The 23,320-nt window shown below is 41.4% G+C and overlaps 1 protein-coding gene across 3 annotated transcripts in view; it reads right to left on the bottom strand.

The window, feature by feature from the left end:
• ctnna2 (catenin (cadherin-associated protein), alpha 2) overlaps window positions 1-23,320 on the bottom strand; it is a 1,078,855-nt gene that overhangs the window by 129,997 nt on the left and 925,538 nt on the right. For 2 of the 3 annotated variants that reach the window (XM_052033351.1, XM_052033359.1), the window contains exon 16: window positions 2,054-2,162. In XM_052033351.1, coding sequence (XP_051889311.1) covers window positions 2,054-2,162 — 109 coding nt within the window. The remainder of the gene's footprint in view (window positions 1-2,053; window positions 2,163-23,320) is intronic. The other variant, XM_052033367.1, reaches the window with a different exon arrangement.

Raw genomic sequence — 23,320 nt, forward strand, 5'->3', positions numbered from 1 at the left:
ATGTGAAATACATAAATAATTAAGGAAATGGGCTTTCAGATGCCCTCAGATAGGGCTAGAATATAGTGGAGAATCGTGCACAGGGATTAGATACAGCATTTCATTCATTGCACAGTAAGAGGACTGGAGTTTGTAAGAGCTTACAGGAGTCAGGTTTTAGCAAGACACCTTAATGAAAATCAAAACAAATTATTGATAAAAATATCAAGTTGGAAATACTGGGTGTAACTAAAAGATAAATTATACTCTGTTGCATTAAATTCAACTTATATAACAAGCACTGTTCCATGTCAAATCAATAAAATAGAGAGTAAAGTACTTCCCAGAAAGAAGTCATTTCAGAATTGACATGATGGCACAAAACCTAACACTTATAAACCAGTTGTACTATTGGAAATAAAAACCTCTTGTGTAAGATGGTGGGTCTTTGTATTTTTTTTACTATTACGTCTCCTTTCCCAACTAAATTTACAGTCATTTTACTCATTCAAAATAAATGCAAGGAAGAAAACAGATGCCAGAAATAAAACATTTTCTTCTCATTTCATTCTGCATTCCTCTGTAGAACCGACAGTTACATGAGAACAGCATCACAAGCTGACAGATTTTTCGTGAAGCTTTGGAAAGGAAAAAAATCTACCTCAAGTTGAACAGCTGCAGAGGTGAGGTTAATGGGATAGATCACAGTGACTTGTGATTCGTCTCACTTGGGGAAATTGCCTCACAACTAGTGCTTTAGTTTCTGTTCTTTGTTTAGGAATGTTTTGCAACTGGACTGATTGTTAGTGGGTATTCTTGCTTCTTCCCTTTAGTGGTATGAGTTCTTCCTGTCAGCCTGAAAACAACTTTCACTTCTGGCCCCAGTAACTCTACTCCTACACCTGACCTTGTCTGACTATTCGACATATTACAGTCTACCTGTTCTCATACTGTGACACTAGCTATCATTCCTGATTTGTATATCCCACTCCTAACCTGTATATCCGATTCCTCACCTATATATCCCACTCCAACCTATATATCCCACTCCTGATCCATAGATCCTCACTGTCTTCACTTGCCCATGACCTATGCATTAAACTCCTGATTTAAGCATCTATGCTATCTGATCTTACCCATAGTCGACATAACCCGTTCCTGGTCAACATATTCCACTCTGCTTGCTCCATCTAATCTGCCAGTTCTGACTCAAAGGCTGTCTGCTAAGCCAGAATTTTCCCTGCTTTCACTCCAGTTTCCAAAATTCTGTGAGGCAGCTGGATTAGGAAAAGTAATAATGAACAGTGATGTGAAATCATGACTAAAGAATCTGAATCACAGGGTTTGAATGGAATATCAATTCAAAACCTCCCCATTGAGACTAAGTTAACAGTCACCTCTGCAGCTACCCAACCTAAGGCTGATTTTCTTCTATGATTTTACCTGATCTTTGGGAAATTACCAAGGACATTTAATCCTTAAGTACTTTGAGGGGCACGTGTGCACATCGTTAACAGTTCCGGATGGACATTTGCATTCATAACCTCACAGGGTGTTGTGCAGTTATTGCCTCCATCTCCACATGCCTCTGGTATCTGTGCTTCCAGCCTCTGGCCATGTTCACTGCGATGATAAACCAAATCTACCCTTGTGTTAGGCCTCCATGAACACATCAATTTTCACGTGCTTTGTCCTGTACACAAGGAGTATTTCAATTCTGATACCATTAGCCCCAGCACAGTGATGGGGCTCTGATCTCACAGAAACACTGGAGGCGATTATAACCTAATACACAAGATGGGAAATTTACAGAGCAGGCAGAATGTAAGATTTGTGCCCACTCAATATTACTTCAATACAATGCAGATTTGGGTGGAGTCTAGTCTGAACCTGTCAGGGCAGATGAGATTAAAATTACCTTCAATGGAATACACAAAATTTCCTTCTTGCACAGGTATCACTAGCATTAACTGTAAATAAGTAGAGTGAGCTCAGCAGCCCTGCTGGCACTTGTCTCCCCAGGTGCCACTGTACGTGGCCCCTGGGCATTGAGTTAAAGTTTTAAGTGCATTACCTGGTCAGCCACAGCTCGAGCCAGTTTATCCATTCTGGACCCCGCTTCTGCAATCTTCTTTGCTGCGTTGATAACGTCGGATGTATTTTTTAGCGGACCCTTGCCCCTACAAGATATTGGAAAGTAAAATAAAGTAATAAATGAATCTTCCAGTTCAGAAAAATTGGACTTGAACTAATACATTGAAAATAATTTTAGAGTGTGATTAAGATCTTAATTCTGCAATGTCTGGAGAGATTTTGTATTGTTTTTCTATTCTACTGGGAACAAGAAGCAAAGAAACCTTGTGTTGGATTGAAGAGAAGTTCTAGATGATCCCTGTATTAAAACAAAGCAGTTGCAACAACTAGAATAGGAAATACTGGAAATACATAGCAGCAAGTGAAAGGTCAACATGCTCATTAGCATTTCACCAGAAATGTAATAAGTAAGGCACTGAGGTTCGAGAGCTGACCAAGGCAAGAATGGTTGAGAGAATAATAGATGAAAGTCAAGAGCACAAAATGGTAAATCACCTGTGCAAAGGCCTCCATGATAAATGATGCGCTAAAGTCTCTATCTAAATCAGTCACTATCCTTTCCCTTCTCAGGCCTACAGTAGACCCTGCTCATAGCTAGAGAATTTCCTATTTTGAATTACAGCTATACTCAATTTCTTAAATCCTTGCAGTATGTTCAAGGGGCATAAACAGTTCTAACCTTTGACAGCAGCACTCTGAATCAGATCTATTATCTTGGGTAATATTTTAGGAGCATAGACTTTTATTGCAGCTGAAAGAGATACATGCATGTGTGTTAACCTTTATCAAAATTCTTTTTAAAGTTTCCTATTTATTTATTTCTTTTACTTTTATGTTTGTATCTGCCATTTCTCTCTCCTGAAGTCACCAGGATTCATTTTTATTTGGCGTGGCAAATAGATATTTGATGAATGTTGAACAGGCAGCATGCCTCGGAGAATGTTTAGCAAGCTTTGCTTAGCAAAGAGATCAACATCCTGGGGGTGATGATGAGTCAGAAGGCTCAACAAGGGAAGAAGTGGATGTTATTGTGGGTACGAGCTGACAGTAGGACAAGGGCTGATACAACCAGCTGGAGAGCATGCCCATCTCCAGGTACTGCTGAAGTAAATGGTTCAATGGACATATTTGGCAAGAAATGATATTATGAAGAATAAAAAATGTGCAATGTTTGGTTGGAGTCTGGAATACCTTGCCTGCTGATGTTGTGGAAGCAGGTTCCCTGGCAGTCTTCAAGAGAGAATTGGATAAACATCTGGTGAGGAAATCTTTTCAAGGTTACAGAGAAAAGATTGGAGAACTGGAGTCAATGGTAGAGAGCAGGAATGGACATGATGGGTCTAATCGCCTCCTTCTGAGTTGCAACCATTCTATGATTCTGTATCAAAAGGTTTTATGCAACAAGTAATAAAAAGTTAGCAAATATGGAGTTGGTGCACACTTAGTTAGCAGATATGGACAGTACAGCTCTCCCTGTGTATAACTCACTCAACACAGAGGCCCCTCGGCATGTGTAATAGCATCACACACACAACTGACATCACTCATACTGTTTTCCACTGTACGTATAGACATTACAAATGGAGCAACCTTGTCTGCTCCTCTGTGGCTCAAGGGTCCACCTCTGTTGTCAGTAAGCTCAACAATAAAGAAACCTCCAGAATGAGTTCCTGTTTTCTTCCAATATATTCAGTGATTGTCATTACTTCACTATCCCACACAATGTTTGCTCTGCCCTCTCAATCGTCACCCAACTCCACTGCCCTCCCCACCCTGACCCGATCATCATCCAACTGTGATCTTCTGCTGTCTGATTATCCCTGCTTCAACTCTCAATAATTTTCTCTCCACCACTATTCCCCTGATCTCCCCACTCTGCCCTGGTGAAGACCTGCTGCTTTGAGCATCCAGAATTTTAGATTATCATACTCTTGTTGGCCTCATACCAAACTGATGTAGGCAGTGACTCTTCCACATATTGAAGCATGTGCTGAAGATTTTCCAGCCCATAGACTTCAATGGTCCAGTCTTAAAGAAAAGGATCTTGGCATTGCAACAGTAGATAAGCTGCCAAGGATCTGCCATGACTGTCTGAGAGCATGGCAGGGTCCTGCTCCATTATAGGGGAACAGCCACTTTGAAAGGAACTACTGGGCAACGGTTGTTAAAACCTTCAAATACTTGGAACCATTCAGTATGTGGTGTGTATGTGCGTAAATGAATGTGTAAGTGAGTGTGTGTGTTCACATTTGTAGTAGTCTTTTCATTTTCACATGGCATGTGAAGAAAAAGACCTGTATTAATATGGTGCTTTTAATCAGCTCATTAAAGCACTTTACAGCCAGTAGAGTACTTTAGAACTGCAGTCATGCAGGAAACACAACAATCTGAGTACAGTAAACTCCCACTGCATAAAAGCGTGACAACCAGATATTCTGCATTGTTGGTAAAGGATGCTGCCCGACCTGCTGAGTTCCTCCAGCATCGTGTATGTTGCTCCTTCTGTGCCTTGCCTATTTCAATGTCTGCCCAAATGCTTCTTAAACATAGTAATTGTACATGATTCCACCACCTGCTCTGGCAGCACATCCCAGATATCAACCACTTTCTGGGTAAAAAACTTACCCCTCAGACCCCCTTTAAAACTTATTCCTCTCACCTTTAACTGTGCCATCTTGTTTTTGACACCACTACCATGGGAAAAAGATTCTATCCATGCCTCTCATAATCTCATATACGCCTATCAGGTCAGCCTTCTTTGCTCCAGGGAAAACAAGCCCAGCCTGTCCAATCTCTCCCCATAACTAAAGTCCTCCAATCCAGGCAACATCCTGGTGAAACGCCTCTGCATAATGACATCCTTACTGTAGTATGGCGATAAGCACTGCGTACAATATTCCAAGTGTGGCTTAGCCAGTGTTTTGTAAAATTGTAACATTATGTCCTGTCTCTTATATTCCATGTCCCATTTATCTAAAGCCAACCATAGGGGTGAGCAGTAATACCAGAGTTGGGTTTACTTGCTTTTCTTTCTCAACCTTAGCCTCTTCTCACCGAAGCCTATTGAGCCAAAGGCTCAGCTCCCCCAGTCTAACAATGCTTATCACCCACTTTGGTCTTGTTAAAAGGATAACACCACTGACAAGACCGCATTCCTTGGGAACTATACTGAAGTGCTAGAAGCTTTCTATATACTAAAGTTCTGGGCTGGAAGGTCACGCATAACCTTCTGATTCAGAAGTGAGATTGCTACCAGCTGAGCCACCTTGACATTTAACTTGAAAACTGTTTCCACTGAATTATAAAGTGGTAACTTGGATCCAAAACAATAACCAGTGGAATACTCCTAATATTCCAACCATAAGATGGATCTTCACAACTTATGGTCACTTCTGTTACTGTAGGATTCAGGAAGGTACTTATGGACCGGTCATGCAAAAAAGTAGCAAGCACAATTCAAACCGGAAAAGTGTGAGCTAGTATATTTGAGCAATGGAAGGAAAAATGCAAGACAATGGAAAACACAATAAATATTACAATACAGGAATGTGAACACACCATTTCCTCAGAAATACCAGTACTAAAAAACACAGGATGTGATCACAGGATGCAAGTAGAATATTAAACACCACACAACCATTTGCAAATTGAAGACAGTAAGTTAAAATAAACCTTGAAAATTATGCTGAAAATTATCAAAATCTGGCAAATCTTTCCACAAAGGCAATGTCAAAAGGGAAATTGTGAACATTCTCTCTTCTCTCCTCTTCCATCGGGTAGAAGATACAGGAGCCTGAGGGCACGTACCACCAGACTTAAGAACAGCTTCTACCCCACTGTGATAAGACTATTGAACGGTTCCCTTAAACAATGAGATGAACTATGACCTCACGATCTACCTTGTTGTGACCTTGCACCTTATTGCACTGCACTTTCTCTGTAGCTGTGACACTTTACTCTGTACTGTTATTGTTTTTACCTGTACTACATCAATGCACTCTGTACTAACTCAATGTAACTGCACTGTGTAATGAATTGACCTGTAAGATTGGTTTGTAAGACAAGTTTTTCACTGTACCTCGGTAGAAGTGACAATAATAAACCAATACCAATACTCACCATCATTTTCAGACTGAGATTTATAACCAGTTTAAATTGCACTCTTGCAGTTTATATTACCATCTGAACTTTATTTACTAGTGTCTTATAACTCACTCAGGTACTCAGGTATTCTGCAAGCATGTGGCCGATCATTTCCAAACCATATAGAAAAGAGTTAAGGGGCAACTTATAAAATAGTGAGAAGTTTTAAAGCACCATCTGTGCTCATAATGATCATCATTTGCATTGGATGTATTTCATCAATTTAAATTTTAATTGAATCATTCCCTGCTTTAAGCAATTGATAGGATTCAAAACAATAACCAGTGGAATACTCTTAATATTCTAACTGCACAACTTATGGTTACTTCTGTTACTGTAGGGTTCAGCAAGGTTATAATGGACCGGTCAGGCAAGAAAGTAGCAAGCACAATTCAATCCGGAAAAGTGTGAGCTGATATATTTGGACAATGGAAGGAAAAATGCAAGACAATGGAAAACACAATAAATACTACAATACCGAGAAGAGCAGAGAAGCAGCAGGGTTTTGGATTCTATGCCCACATATCCCTGAAGGTAGCAGGACAGGTAGACAAGGTGGTTAAGAAGGTATTTGAGATATTTATCATGAATGGATGATACAAAGAACGTGAACACAGGGAGGTCATGCCAGGACTGTATTAAAAAATAATTAGGGCACAGCTGGAGTACTGCAAATATTTCTAGTCACCACATAAGGCGAAGGTTGTGATGGCACCGAAGAGGATAAAGAAGAGAGTTTTACACTGCCAGGACTGGCAAATTTTAACTGTGAGGAAAAATTTATTGACTGGGGTTGTTTTCTTTGCAGCAGAGGAGACTGAGTCAAGGGGTAGCTGAAATGAATAAAATGAGGAAGGATCTATTTCCCTTGGCTGAGAGATCAATAATGAGTTGGCATAGATTCAAAGTAATTGGTGGAAGAATTGCAAGGGAGCTGAGGATTTTGCTTCACCCAAAGGAGGATGTGAATCTGTAACTCGCTACCTGAGTGGTAGTAGAAGCAGAAACCCTTGTCACATTTAAAATCGACGTGGATTAGCACATGTAATAATGCAACCCACAAAAGCTGAAATCTCAGATGGATTTGGAGATTCTTTTCTGGCAAAAAAGAAAAGAATGAATGGTCTTTTGTATTATAAACTTATTTTCTGACCCCATATTAAGAATTCATTGGACTTTCTTTTATTCCAACTGTGCACTTTATTTTACTTCAAGAATTATGCGACAGTGGATTCTCAACTAGGGAAGATAGATTTTTTTTAATTACCTCCTGGCCATCTTCTCTCCTAAATGGACCAACTTGTGATGAACACTGGGTCCAAAGGAAATAGCCATGCTACAGTTCTTCATTCAGCCACCAGGCAATCACAGCCTGTGGAGGATAGTGTGGGGGATGCTAATAAGCTTTGGCATTTTGAGATAACGGAGGAGGTAGTGTTGGGTCTTTTGAAGAAAGTTAAGGTGGATAAGTCCCCAGGGCCCGATGGGAAATACCCCAGCTTATTGACAAAGGCAAGGGATGAGATCTAAGAGCATTTGGAAAACAATGGCCTAATTAGGGACAGTCAGCATGGCTTTATGCGGGGAAAGTCACATCTTACTAACTTGATTGAGTTTTTCGAGGAGGTGACGAAGGTGGTCGATGAAAGTAGAGCTGTGGATGTTGTCTACATGGATTTTAGTGAGGTGTTTAACAAGGTCCCTCATGGGAGGCTCGTCCAAATGATTAGGATGCACGGAATCTATGGTGACTTGGCCGTTTGGTTCAGTATTGACTTGCCCATAGAAGACAGAGGGTAGTGGTCGATGAGACTTATTCTTGCTGGAGGTCCATGACTAGTGGTGTTCTGCAGGGATCTGTACTGGGATCTCTGCTGTTTGTGATATTTATAAATGACTTGGATGAAATTGTGGATGGGTGGTTAGTAAGTGTGTAGACGATACAAAGATTGGTGGCATTGTGGAGAGTGTAGAAGATTGCCAAAAGATACAGCGGGATACGGGCAGAGAAATGGCAGATGGAGTTTAATCCAGCTACGTGTGAGGTGTTGCACTTTGGGAGATCAAATGTAAAGGGACAGTACACTATTAATGGCACAACCCTTAAAAGTGTTGGTATACAGAGCGATCTTGGAGTCCAAGTCCATAGCTCCCTGATAGTGACTGCACAGGTTGATAGGGTGGTAAAGAAGGCATATGGCATGCTTGCCTTTATTAGTTGAGGCATTGAGTTCAACAGTTATATTGTAGCTTTATAATACTCTGGTTCGGCTGCATCTGGAGTACTGCATTCAATTCTGGTTGCCCATTATAGGAAGGATGTGGAGGCTTTGGAGAGGGTGCAGAAGAGGTTTACCAGGATGCTGCCTGTATTAGAGGGCATGTGCTATAAGATGTGGTTGGACAAACTTGGGTTGTTTTCTCTGGAGTAACGGAGACTGAGAGGAGACCTGGTAGAAGTTTGTAAGATTATGAGAGGCATAGATAGTGTAGATGGCCGGTATCTTTTTCCCAGGATCAAATATCTAATACCAGAGGGCATGCACTTAAGGTGAGGGGAGTAAGTTCAAAGGAGATGTGTGGGACAAGGTTTTACAGAGAGAGTGGTGGGCACCTGGAATGTGTTGCCTGGGGTGGTGGTGGAGGCAAATACGATAGAGGCATTTAAGAGGCTCTTAGATAGGCACATGGATGTGCATAGAATGAAGAGATATGGACAGCGTGTAGGCAGAAGGGATTAATTCAGTTGAGCGTTTAATTACAAGTTTAATTAGTTCGGCACAACATGGTGCGCCGAAGGGCCTGTTCCTGTACTGTACTGTTCTATGTTCTATCATCAATAATGGGCTAACTTCTCATTAGGGATACAATGGGCATTGCTTTAGCTATATGGCTCTCAATGGTGTAGAATGGAAGTTATAAGGAAGTCTGTTCCACTTGTTGATTCATGTTTGTAATTTCATGCTTGTAAACTTTCAGTAGGAAACATTTTTGCAAAGGGATGCTGAGAAGTGGTAGTATTTTTCTCTTTTGTTGAAATTATGAACAATTTCAACAGAGTAAATATAAGAAAACTGTTTCCAACAGTAGAAAGGATTATACCGAGACTACGTAGATTTAATGCAACTAGCAAAAGAGTTTCTCCCATCTGGCTCATTTTAAGGCTGAGCAATATAAATTTTAAAATGTGAAGCATCAGAAGCTTTTTCACACACACACAGAAACAAATAATAATATGTTCTTGAGAACTGCAGTTGTGCTAATGACTGAGATCCCTCTCTGATGGTCAGTGACTGGATTACTTGATCTGGTATCTGGTCAGGCTACACGCCTCTTCATAATTTCATCCATTTGTCCTTCAATGTCCTGAGGAAGGTGGTTCTGCCTTTGTGTTCCAGGTTGGTTTGCATCTTTTGGTCCTTTGTAGCTCAAGATTCAATCAAATGTAAAATTGTTCAACTTAGAACTGAGCAATGTTGCAAAATTATTATCCTTCATCTTTTGTGCAAAGTTCATTCCTACCTATTAGCTGCTGCACACCATGAAATTTCTCATGTGATGGAATGCTCACCTTTCACTTTTCCAGCCTTCATATTCCTCTCTTAGTTTCAGCACCTTTCTCCCTCTTGACTTTCCTCTCCATTTCCTGTTCTCTGCTTCCTTAATATTGAATTTGTTGCTAAAAGATTAGCTTCACCTTGATAATCTCTCATGCTTAAAGGGTCTACTTGAATGTACAAATACACAAAGTAGGAGCACAAGTAGGCTACGTTGGTTGAACTGATGAGAAAATGGGGGAATACTTCACAGGAAAAATTAGTGGGGCAATGGGATTGCTCTGTGAGCTGACATAGACTTGATGGGAGAATGGTCTATATTATGAGGGAATGTGGAAATTGATGGCCCCTCAAATCTGTTCCACCACTAAATAAGATAGAGTCATAGAGTCATAGAACACAGAAACAGGCCCTTTGGCCAAACTGGTCCAAGACAACCAAGATTCCCATCTAAGCTCATCCCATCTGCCTGCGTTTGGCCAAATATTCCTCTAAACCTTTTCTACTGATATACCTAGGCAAGTGCTTTTTAAATGTTCTTAATGTACTTGCCTCAACTACTTCCTCTGGGTGAAAAGGGTGCCCCTCAGGCTCCTATTAAACCTTTCCCCTCTCACATTAAACACATGCCCTCTAATTCTTGATTCCCCAACCCTGGGAAAAAGACTATGCGTTCACCCTCATGATTTTATACACCCCTTTTATATCACCCCTCCCATTCACTGTGAAAGTCTTACCCTCAAATGTCTTCCCAAAATGCAACATTTTGCATTTATCTGAATTGAACTTTGCCATACCTTGGCCCACTTACCCAGCTGATCAAGATCACACAATTCTAGATAACCATCTTCACTGTCTATGAGACCACCTATTTTAGTGTTATTTGCAAATTTACTAACTATGCCTTGTACAATTTTATCCAAGTTGTTGATACAGATGAGAAATAACAGTGGGCCTAGCACCAAACCCTGAAGTACACCACCAATCACAGGCCTGCAGCCTGACAAACAGCCTTCCACCATCAGCCTCTGCTTCCTATCATCAAACCAATTGTGTTAGCTCTCCATGCAACTTAACTTTTCATAGCAGATGACCATGTAGAACCTATCAAAGGCCTTACTAACGTCCATATAGACAGTGTCTACCACCCTAGCCTCATTCACCTTATTAGTTACTTCTTCAAAAAATTCGAATTCATGCGATTTGATTTCTCATGAACAAAGCCATGCTGACTATCCCTAATCAACCTGTCTTTCCAACTGCATGTATATCTTATCCCTGAGGATTCCCTTCAGTAACTTACCAACCACAGATATTAGACTTACTGGTTTATTGTTCCCAGTTTTTTTTTCTTTGCAGCCCTTCTTAAATAAAGGCACAACATGATCCACCCTCCTGTCATCTGGCACCTCACCTGTGGCTAACGATGATGCATATATCTCAGCCAGGGCTCCTGCAATTTCTTCTCTAACTTCCAACATAAACCTGGTCAGGCCCTGGCAATGCATCTACCTTCATATGTTTTAAGATGTTCAGCACCTCCTGTGCTGTAATGTGGATGATCCTCAAGACATCCCAATCAACTACCTCAAGTTCCAAATTCTTCATGTCTTTCTCCACAGTAAAAACTGAGAAATATCCATTGACGAACTCACCCATCTCCTTGGCTCCAAACATGGGTGTGGAGATCATGGGTAATTTGATTGTAACCTCAACTCTGCATACCTATGTCTCCCCTGTCACCCCCTTTTGTTTATCAAGAATCTTTCTAGCATTAGCTTAAAAATATTCAAATACCCTGCTTCTACCACTCTTTGAGAAAGAGGATTCCAAAGACTCATAACCCTCAAAGAGAAAAAAAAAATCACCTTGGCAGTATCCCTTATTTTTCAATAGTGGTCAAGATCACACTGCAAGCTTTGATAGCCTTTCTTGTTGTCCACTACACCCCCTCAATTTTGGTGTCATCCACAAATTGGCTGATCCAGTTTATCACATTATCATCTAAATCATTAATATAAATGATAAACAACAACACCAATCCCTCCAGCACACCATTAGTCACAGGCCTTTGGTCAGAGAGACAACCATCTACTACCACTCTCTGGCTTCTCCCACTAAGCCAGTGTTGAATTCAATCAGCTAATTCATCCTGAATGCCAAGCGATTTAACCGTCTGGACCAGCCTCCCATGTGGGACTTTGTCAAAGGCCTTGCTAAAGTTCATGTAGACAACGTCCACTGCCTTTCCCTCATCGACTTTCTTGGTAACCTCCTCGAAAAACTATATAAGATTGGTTAGACATGACCTACCATGCACAAAGCTATGTTGACTATCCCTAATCAGGCCCTGTCTATCCAAATACTTATATATCCTGTCCCTCAGAATACCTTCCAATAATTTACCCATGACTGACATCAGGCTCACTGGCCTATAATTTCCCAGCTTATTGTTACATCCTTTCTCGAACAACGGAACAACATTTGCTATCCTCCAGTCCTCCGGCACCTCATCTGTGGCTAAAGATGTTTTAAATATCTCTGCCAGGACCCTGCAATTTCTGCTCTAGCCTCCTACAAGGTCCAAGGGGACACCTCATCAGGCCCTAAGGATCTATCCACCTTCCTTCACCTCAAGACAGTTAGCACATCCTCTTCCATATCCAGATATGGTCCATGACCTCACCACTCTTTTGTCTCAGTTCTATAGTCTCTGTGTCTGTCTCCAGAGTAAATACAGATGCAAAAAATATCATTTAAGATCTCCCCCATCTCTTTCTGCTCCAGTCATAGATCACTATGATGATCTTCTAGAGGACCAGTTTTGTCCCTTGCTACCCACTTGCTCTTAATATAGTTATAGAAACCCTTAGGATTCTCTTTCACTCTGTCTGCCAGAACAACCTCATGTCCTCTCTTTGCCATCCTGATTTCTCTTTTGTTATGGATTAGGTTACTATTTGGTGAATGTCCCTTTAAGATATAGTACAGTAGTACAGTAGTGTGTGTGTGTGTGTGTGTGTGTGTGGGGGGGGGGATAATTATTACGACAACAACAGGAGATAACGATGTGCTGATGTTTTGGTTCAGTCAAAAGGAGAGAGAGGAGAAAGAGAGACACTGCCTGCTGGTCTCTGTATTGATGGATGAAAAACAATAACTGTGTCTGTCACTACAATCTACATATGGATTTTTGGAATAATCCAGTATAATTCACTTTGTTGTTAACCTATAGAAAGAAACAGGTATTTGTGCGGACGGCCACGTCTCGAATGCCTTTTCGGGGTGGCAGATACTTTGGAACAAAGCAATGGAGATCATCAGTGACGTTGGTGTCGTATGGGTTCCATCGTGGAACATTTGGATTTAGTAATTTCTCTCTATTCTCTCTCTACATTTTCTCTTCAGTCAACGGTGGTTTTGCAAAACCCTTTGCTCACATTTCACCTTATGGCTTGCTGAACTGAACTTTCAGAACTATTCCTGGACTTGGAGTTTGGGAATTTGCTACACACACACTTCGGGTTTAGTTTTTGGGGGTTAACGTTTAATATCTAACATTTTTACTTTTAACATTATAACATTTTTACTTTTATTTTTCTTATTATCATAAGTAGTTATTAATAAAACAGTTTCTAACACTTGTACATGACTCGGTGTGTTTCTTTTGTTGCTGGTACGTAACACTTTTAAGTGTTCTCTTGCATTTCTTGCACGCCTCAATCTCCTCATTTGATTCTAACTGCCTATACCTGATAATGTGCCACCTTCTTTTTCTTTACCAGGGCTTCAATATCCCTCGATAACCAAGGTTTCCTAAACCTGTCAGCCTCGCCTTTTATTCCAACAGGAACATACAGATTCTGTACTCTCAATATTTCATGTTTGAAAGCCTCCCACTTCCCAAGCATCTCTTTGAAGGAAAACAGCCTATCCCAATCCAAGCCTACCAGATCTCTTCTGATGCCATCAAAATTGGCCTTACTTTAATTTAGAATCTCAACCCGGGGACCAGTCCTATCCTTCTCCATAATTATCTTGAAACTAATGGAATTGTGATCACTAGATCCAAAATGTTCCCCTGCACACACTTCTGTCACCTGCCCTGTCTCGTTCCCTAAAAGAAGATCCAGTATCGTGCTCTTTCTAGTTGGGACCTCTACATATTGATTAAGGAAACTTTCGTGAACACGTTTGACAAACTCTATCCCATCCAATCCCTTTACAGTATGGGAGTCCCAGTCAATATGTGGAAAGTTACAATCACCTCCTATCACTGCCTTATTTTTCCTGCAACTGTCTGCTATCCCTGTACCAAATTTCTATTTAGAACTTATTTCTACTTAGCGGTGCCTGAAGGTTTTTATCAGGAATCACTGGACAGGAACTCTGGCAGGATTCTGGTGAACAGTGGAACCAAAGTTACCCTTTCTCAGATCATAAGACATAGGAGCATAATTAGGCCATTCGGCCCATCGAGTCTGCTCTGCCATTCGATCATGACTGATCTATTTTCTCTCTCAACCCCATTCTCCTGCCCTCTCCCCAAAACCTTTGATGCCCTTACTAATCAAGAACCTGTCAACACCCGCTTTAAATATACCCAATGACTTGGCCTCCACAGCCGTCTGTGGCAATGAATTCCACAGATTCATCACTCTCTGGCTAAAGAAATTCCTCCTCATCTCAATTCTAAAGGTACATCCTTTTATTCTGTGCCCTCTTTTATATTGTGCCCTCTGGTCCTCGATTCTGCCACCACTAGAAACATCCTCTTCACGTCTACTCTATCGAGGCCTTTCAATATTCGATAGGTTTCAATGAGATCCCCCCTTAGCTTTCTAAACTCCAGTGAGTACAGGCCCAGAGCCATCAAATGCTCCTCATACGTTAACCCTTTCACCTCCAGGATAATTCTTGTTAACCTCCTCTGGATCCTCTCTAATGTCAGCACATCCTTCTTTAGATATGGGGCCCAAAACTGCTCAAAATACTCCAAATGTGGTCTGATCAATGCATATAGGGACTGAGCATTACATCCTTGCTTTCATATTCTGGTCCTCTTGAAATGAATGCTAACACTGCATTTGTCTTCCTTACTACCAACTTAACCTGCAAATTAACTTTTAGGGAATCCTGAACTATGACTCCCAAGTCCCTTTTCTCCACCAATTTCTGAATTTGTTCACTGTTTGGAAAATAGTCTACACCTTTGTTCCTTCTACCAAAGTGCATGACCATACACTTCCCTACTCAATATCGCATCTGCCACTTCCTTGCCCGTTCTCCCAACCTGTCCAAGTCCTTCTTCAGACTTCCTGCTTCCTCAACAGTACTGCCCCTCCACTTATCTTTGTATCATCCACAAACTTGGCTACAAAACCATCAATTCCATCATCCAGATCATTAACATATAATGTGAAAAGTAGCAGACCCAACACCGACCCTTGTAGAACACCACTAATTATCGGCAGCCAACCAGAAGGAGCATACTAGATCAGCATAGAATCTATCTTTCAATTAATACAGTAGCATGTCAGGTAGTGCTGTTACCCTCTGAACCATGTGGGGAGTTACTGCCTTGCTGTTAAGTATCAATCACCATTTGAAACATAGCACTCTAGTAATTGTCTTCAAACAGCACTTGACCTACTGTGCACATAGGTGTGATCCTTACGACAGAGAATGACACTTCTTATTTGCCATCTCAGGCTAAAAGGAGCAATTTCATTATCACATCACATTAGAGAGAGCTTGCTGAGCACAAATTGGCTGTTGTGTTTCCTGCATTACAATAGTGGCTTCACTTCAAATTTATTCCAATGATGGTGAAGTATTTTGGGATATTCTGACAGAGATGAAAAAGACATCATATGACTGCAAGTGTTTCTGAATGTTACTTTTCTATTTGACCTGTAGAACAATCCAGTCTATCCCATTCCCTAGATCTATCCCTATAGCCCTGAAAGTCCCATCCAATTTTCTTTTGAAATCATTGATCTTCTACCAGACTATTAGGTGACAATATCCAGGCCATTATCACTCCATTATCACTCAATGCATAAAGAACATCTTCCTTACTTCTCCCATGTCTTTTGCTCAACCTTCAAACTGTGTTCCTGAACCTTTATCGTCAGCTATAAGGATAATTTCTTTGTCTACCTTACCTAAACCTATCACAATCTTGTATGCCAGAGGAACTTTGTAAGAAAGAAACAACTCACTATTTTAGACAAATAGTCTTTTTATGTCAGAGGATTTTTCCTCCATTGATCCCTGGCTGTGAAATGAAACCAAACTGGGCCACTCATACGTAAGACATGCCAGTGTCACACATTAGGACGTACCGGGAAACACTAGCAGGATAATTATTTATGAAAATTGTAGAGGCACAGAGAGGAAGGGCCATGAATGACAAGCTTGATACTTGGGAACATAGCCTTATTTCATTTGCTGATGTAAAATATTGCATCGTTTCAAAGACCCACTGGTCAACATTTTAGAGGCATCTGGACAGGTACTTGAATGAGTAAAGCATAGAAGGAGACACAAGAGACTGCAAGCTATGGAATCTGGAGCAAAAAAATAAGCTGCTGGAAGAACTCAGTGGGTCAAGGAGCATCTGTGGAGGTAAAGGGATGGTCCACATTGTGGGTTGGGACCTTGCATTGGAACTGTTTTCTGTGCTGTAGTTTTCTATGGTTCTATGGTGCAACACATGGAGAAATATAGAATTAATGCAGGTAAGTGGAATTAGTATAGATAGGCATGATGGTCAGCATAGACGGTGGCCCGAATGGCCTGTTTCTATGCTGTACAACTTTCTGACTCTAGTCATAAGAGAGATAGATATCTTTATTAGTCATGTGTACATTGAAACACACGGTGAAATACATCTTTTGTGTAGTGGTCTGGGGGCAGCCCGCAAGTGTTGCCATGCTTCCGGCACCAACTTAGCATGCCCTCAACTTCCTAACCTGTACGTCTTTGGAATGTGGGAGGAAACTGGAGCACTCGGAGGAAACCCACGCAGTCACGGGAAGGATGTACAAACTCCTTACAGACAATGGCCAGAATTGAACCTGGGTCACTGACACTGTAATAGCATTACGCTAACCGCTACACTACCGTGTGTGGGACAGTTTGTAAGTGTGTTCATCATAAAGGTAATTGAAAAAGGACACCAAAATCAGGACAAATGGCAAAGTCTAATTCTGTTCCACAGTTCCCTCAGCTTGTTCACTTGACTCAGGATCAATTTGTTAATAGTAAGTGCTCAGTGCACCTGACAACATTGCAGAAAAAAACAAGGGAAGTGACACATAATAGTGATTACACAAAGGTTGCATGGTTCAGTTAAGCAGTAAACCTAACATCCGCACTGACTCATCCAGTGCCATACAGAGTAACACCAGGGACAATATTCCAAGCCCCCGGGAAGGAGGTATTGACATTTGCAAAAGTTGAACGAAAGAGAAGCCTCCCACTGCTGACCAAGGCATCCTGTCCATTGGTACTGGCAGTGTGATTACACCAGATAAGATTGTACTGAAATATGATGACAAGATTTACATGAAATTCCTTTTGTGTTAAATGAATCACCACGATCTACTTCAGAGTACACAATATTACAGGGAGCAGGGAGAATAACTATACTCATTTCTGCTGCTGGAAAATGAGTTAGCAGTGCCAGCTGTGACTTTTGGCACAACACAAATAAATTAAAATATCAGCCCAAGGCATGCTCTTAGCATCATCTCCACAAGTTACAAAAACAACAATCCCTTATCAAACACAAAACTGTAAATGATTAAAATCCTAGAGAGTGCTTTCAGATGAATAGAACATTTTGCTACTAAAATAATGGGGATATTCATCTGGATAGCATGGTTGTGATGCATGAGCATTTGCAGTGAGCCAGTGCAAACGGTGGCAAATTTGATAAGTTAGGCAAATTTGTCCACCCAACAAATTAAAGAAAGGCCTTTACCATATATTGTGTGAATAACGTCATAAAGCAACTATGTGAACTCTGATTTTTTTCTTTAACCTTCAATGAAGTCCATTGCGGAGAGTGTAAATTAAAACACGTAATATTAGGAGCTCAAACAATGTGTATCTAGTTTATTCAGAGGTTTCACTCAAACTGCCCATGTGCACAGTAAAACAATGTGACAGAATATGTCATAAATTATTACATTTATTTCTGTAAACTACATATATGGCATATTTAGAAATTTTACAAAGTTAATCAATTCACAGATTTTGCATTTTGCAGTGGCACTAATTTTATTCGATTTTAACTTGTGCATTTACTAGAGACAATCATTCATCTCTGGACTCAAACATACGGTCTCATCTTGACTCTCTCTAGAAATATTACACATTGGCACTTTTTGAACATGTGTGTGGTTCACTTCAGAAACAGCTTTGAGCTCACAATCATCACTAATCTTCCAAGTATTGTGCTCTTGAGCAAAGTAGTCATAGTGACTTTCCCAAATTTCTCAACAACCCCAGGAGATAATTCTTAGTAGCGCATACCTCAGCTATTTCCCCATTATCCCACTTTCTCATCTCCAACTTGCCAAGAGGTCTCAGTACACAAATTGTGCTTCAAATGCATGAATATCAAACCTTTCTCTTTGCTTAATATATTGTGCATTATCATTTCTGAATAGGTTATCTGGAATTCAGGGACAAAGTTTCAGAATAAGGGATGTCCCTTTTAAAATGGAGATGTAAAGGGATTCCATTTATCAGGTGATTGTGAATCTTTGAAAATATCTACTCCATTAAGCAGTGGAGGCAGAGTCATTGAACATATTTTAGATATTTGAAGTACAAAGAAGACATAAGAAATGCAGGGAGGATAAGTAGTGTTGAGGCCACAAGTGGAGAATCCATAATTTTTGTAAGTGGCAAAGCAGATTCAAGGGGCCAATTGGCCCACCATGGTCTTGATCTTATATTCTGCATGAGTGTATTCTCTATGGAGTGTGATGTTGCTCTTATGCTTAATAGAAATTGTAAATTGATGTCTCACAGTGATGTTCCAATGACCCTCATTAATCGGTTTCTTCACTGCCTCCTTCATTGTGAAAACAGCTCCTTCTGATTCTTCATTTAAAATTAGTTGATAAGGAGGTGAAATGGTTCTTCATTTGGTCTTCATATATTGTTCAAACTAAAACAAAATAAACCATGCATCACTGTCTGATATGAATTCAATGGGAAGTCTGTGAGTGAAAAAGGTGGATCTTAATCTCTCCATGGAGCGTCTTGTAGTGGTGCATGATTCAACGTGCTTCACGTGGCCATGCCCTCAACTCTTTTGGCCACTCTCTCCCCAGTGGAAATGGCCTATTCACATGATCAGCCTTAACTGGTGGCCTTACCTTGTGCCCATTGTGGAGGACTGTAAATTCCACTTATCCTAATGCACTTCATGTTTCAGGACCTTGCCAGGATATGATTTGGACTTAATGTGCTTCTTGCTGACGGCATTTCACTAAACTTCTGATCATATGTATGCCATCTCATTTTGGAGCATTCAATAGCTGCGTTAACATTGATATTGATGTCCTGATTTGTAGTTTTTCCATTAATTGCAATTTTTAATTGTAATTGCTTCCCTTCCACTGAGACTCTACTTGAGTGTTGCTACTTAGGCTTGCTATACAATGTCTACCCCTGTATACAGAGGCTATGTAAGTTTGTTTTCTTCAATGAAAGCATCTTGCTGCTCTGAATTAACACAACTGTGCTGAATGATTCCCATTACAGAAGTAGCAAGGTTTCTCAGTGGAGTTTTTTTTTGGCGCCTCTAACCCTCATGTAACCCAGATTTGATGCTGGAACACCTGGCATTAACTTGCATACTATGTTCATACTAACATTTGGCGCTGGATGAAATTCCTTACACATTTTAGAGGTCTTTTGAATAGATGTAACTATCTAGCATACTTATTTAAACATTAGATCTAGTCTGCTTAGTATGTTAGACTAGATATGTTTGTCCATTGATCTGCATACAAACCTATATGAAAATGCTTGGCCCAAGTATGCAGCAAACTTGCAATGCTGCAATGGAATTTTTTGGAACATCTTTGCTAATTCTTTCTCCTCATCTCTCATTGCAGGTTACAAATGTATTACCTTTCCCAATCTCCAATGGTGCTGGGCCAAGCTTGTTTTATTTAGCTCTTCTATTACTTTTTCAAGTGGGCTGTTGATCATTGAACCTCGATTGCAAGTTTGAGAAGTATCTGGTCTTACTTCTACTAATTGAATCATCTTCTTGCACTTCTTGTACTTCTGGCTTCATTCTAAGCATTTGCATCCTCAACCTCTACTTTGATGATGTCTGTTATCCGAAGAAAGACCTCTCATTCCTCGCCATCCCATTTTATAGAGTCATAGAGGCATACAGCACAGAAATAGGCCCTTTGGCCCAACTGGTCCATGCCGACCAAATGCCCATCCAAGCTGGTCCCATTTGCCCATGCTTGGCCCATCTAAACCTTTCCTATCCATGTACCTGTCCAACTGTCTTTTAAAAGCTGTTATTGTACCTGCCTCAACTGCTTCCTCTGGCAGCTTATTCTATATACCTACCACCCCCTGTGTAAAAAAGTTGCCTCTCAAGTTCCTATTAAATCATTCCCCTCTCACCTTAAACCTATGCCCTCTATTTCTTGATTCCACAACCCTGGGAAAAAGATTGTGTGCACTCATCCTATCTATGCCCCTCATTATGTTATACACCTCTATAAGATCACCTCTCACTCTTAATTTCCAAGGAAAATAGCCCTAGCCTGCCCAACCATTCCCTATAACTCAGTCCCTTGAGACCTGGCAACATCCTTGTAAATCTTTTCTGCACAGTTTCCAGTTTAATAACATCTTTCCAAAAGGAGGGTGACCAAAACTGAACACAAAACTCCAAGTGCGGCCTTACCAATGTCTTGCACAACTGCAACTTTACCTCCAAACTTCCATACTCAGTGCCGTAACTGATGAAGGCCAGCATGCTAAAAGCCTTGTTCGCCACCCTGTCTACCTGTGACACCACTTTCATGGAATCATGTACCTGAACTCCAAGGCCCCTTTGTTCCACAACACTCCCTCCCCAGGGCCCTACTGTTTACTGTTGAAGTCCAACCTTGATTTGCCCTTCCAAAATGCAACATTAGCACTTCACAAGATCACAAGACAAGGGAGCAGAAGCAGGCCATTCGGCCCATCGAGTCTGCTCCAAGGAAAGGGAAATAGAAATGAGAAATGGGGAATGGGGGAAGAAGAAGAAAAAAAACCTATTCTAATCCCAATTTCCGGCCTTGTCCCCATATCCCTTGATATCCTGACTATTTAGATATCTATCTATCTCCTCCTTGAACACCCCCACTGATCTGGCCTCCACTGCTGTACGTGGCAAGGAGTTCCACAAATTCACCACCCTCTGGCTAAAGAAATTTTTCCTCATCTCTGTTTTGAAACTGTACCCTCTAATTCTAAGATTGTGCCCTCTGGTCCTGGACTCACCCACCAAGGGAAACAGCCGAGCCACAATTACTCTGTCCTTTCCTATCAATATTTTAAATGTCACTATGAGGTCCCCTCTCATTCTTCTGTACTCCAGTGAGTACAGTCCAAGAGCCGACAAACGCTCCTCATATGTAAGCCCTTTCATTCCTGGAATCATCCTCGTAAATCTCCTCTGAACCCTCTCCAACGTCAACACATCCTTCCTAAGATATGGGGCCCAAAACTGCACACAATATTCCAAATGAGGCCTCACTAGTGCCTCATAGAGCCTCATCAACACTTCCTTACTTTTATACACTATACCTCTCGAAATGAATGCCAACATAGCATTCGCTTTCTTTACCACCGATCCGACCTGGTGGTTAACCTTTAAGGTATACCATAGAACCATAGAACCATACAGCACAAAACAGGCCCTTCGGCCCTCCGTGTCGTGCCGTCCATCAGACCACCCTCACACTACCTAACCCCTTCCTCCCGCATATCCCTTTATCTCACGTTCCTCCATATGCCTATCCAACAAGCTCTTGAACCTGTTCAATGTATCTGCCTCCACCACAACCCCAGGCAGGGCATTCCATGCACCAACCACTCTCTGGGTGAAAAACCTCCCTCTGACATCTCCCCTGAACCTCCCACCCATAACCTTAAAGCCATGACCTCTCGTCTTGAGCATTGGTGCCCTGGGAAGGAGGCGCTGACTGTCTACTATATCTATTCCTCTCAATATTTTATATGCCTCTATCATGTCTCCTCTCATCCTCCTCCTTTCCAGTGAATAAAGCCCTAGCACCTTAAGCCTCTCCTCATATTCAATACCCTCCAATCCAGGCAGCATCCTGGTAAATCTCCTCTGCACCCTCTCCAATGCCTCCACATCCTTCCTATAATGAGGCGACCAGAACTGAACACAGTACTCTAAATGTGGCCTAACTAGAGTTTTGTAAAGCTGCATCATAACCTCGCGGCTCTTAAACTCAATCCCACGATTTATGAAAGCCAACATCCCATTGGCCTTCTTAACTGCTCTTTCCACCTGTGAGGCAACTTTCAACGAACTGTGAATATGAACCCCCAGATCCCTCTGCTCCTCCACACTGCCAAGTACCTTGCCGTTTACCCTGTACTCTGCCCTGGAGTTTGTCCTTCCAAAGTGTACCACCTCATACTTCTCTGGATTGAACTCCATCTGTCACTTGTCAGCCCAGCTCTGCATCCTATCAATATCCCTCTGTAAGCTCCGACAGCCCTCCACACTATCCACAACACCGCCTATCTTAGTGTCGTCCACAAACTTACTAACCCAGCCCTCCACCCCCTCATCTAAGTCATCTATAAATATCACAAAAAGTAGAGGTCCCAGAACCGATCCCTGTGGGACACCACTAGTCACTGCCTTCCAATCCGAGGGCACTCCTTCCACCACAACCCTCTGCTTTCTACATGCAAGCCAATTCCTAATCCACACAGCCAAGCTTCCTTGGATCCCTTGGCCTCTGACCTTCTGAAGAAGCCTACCATGAGGAACCTTATCAAATGCCTTACTAAAATCCATGTAAACCACATCCACCACACTGCCCTCATCAATCTTCCTGGTCACCTCCTCAAAGAACTCTATCAGGCTTGTGAGGCAAGATCTTCCCTTCACAAAGCCATGCTGGCTGTCCCTAATCAGTCCATGATTCTCAAGGTGTTCATAAATCCTATCCCTTAGAATCCTTTCTAACAGCTTACCCACCACAGACGTGAGACTCACTGGTCTATAATTCCCTGGCCTATCCCTATTACCTTTTTTGAACAAGGGGACCACATTCGCAATCCTCCAATCCTCCGGCACCACCCCCGTAGACAACGAGGACTCAAAGATCCTTACCAGCGGTTCAGCAATCTCCTCCCTAGCCTCTCGAAGCAGCCTGGGGAAAATCCCGTCAGGCCCCGGAGATTTATCTGTCTTAATATTATTTAACAACTTCAACACATCCTCTCTCTTGATATCAACA

Source organism: Pristis pectinata, chromosome 2, assembly GCF_009764475.1.
Source record: "Pristis pectinata isolate sPriPec2 chromosome 2, sPriPec2.1.pri, whole genome shotgun sequence".
Taxonomy (NCBI): Eukaryota; Metazoa; Chordata; class Chondrichthyes; order Rhinopristiformes; family Pristidae; genus Pristis; species Pristis pectinata.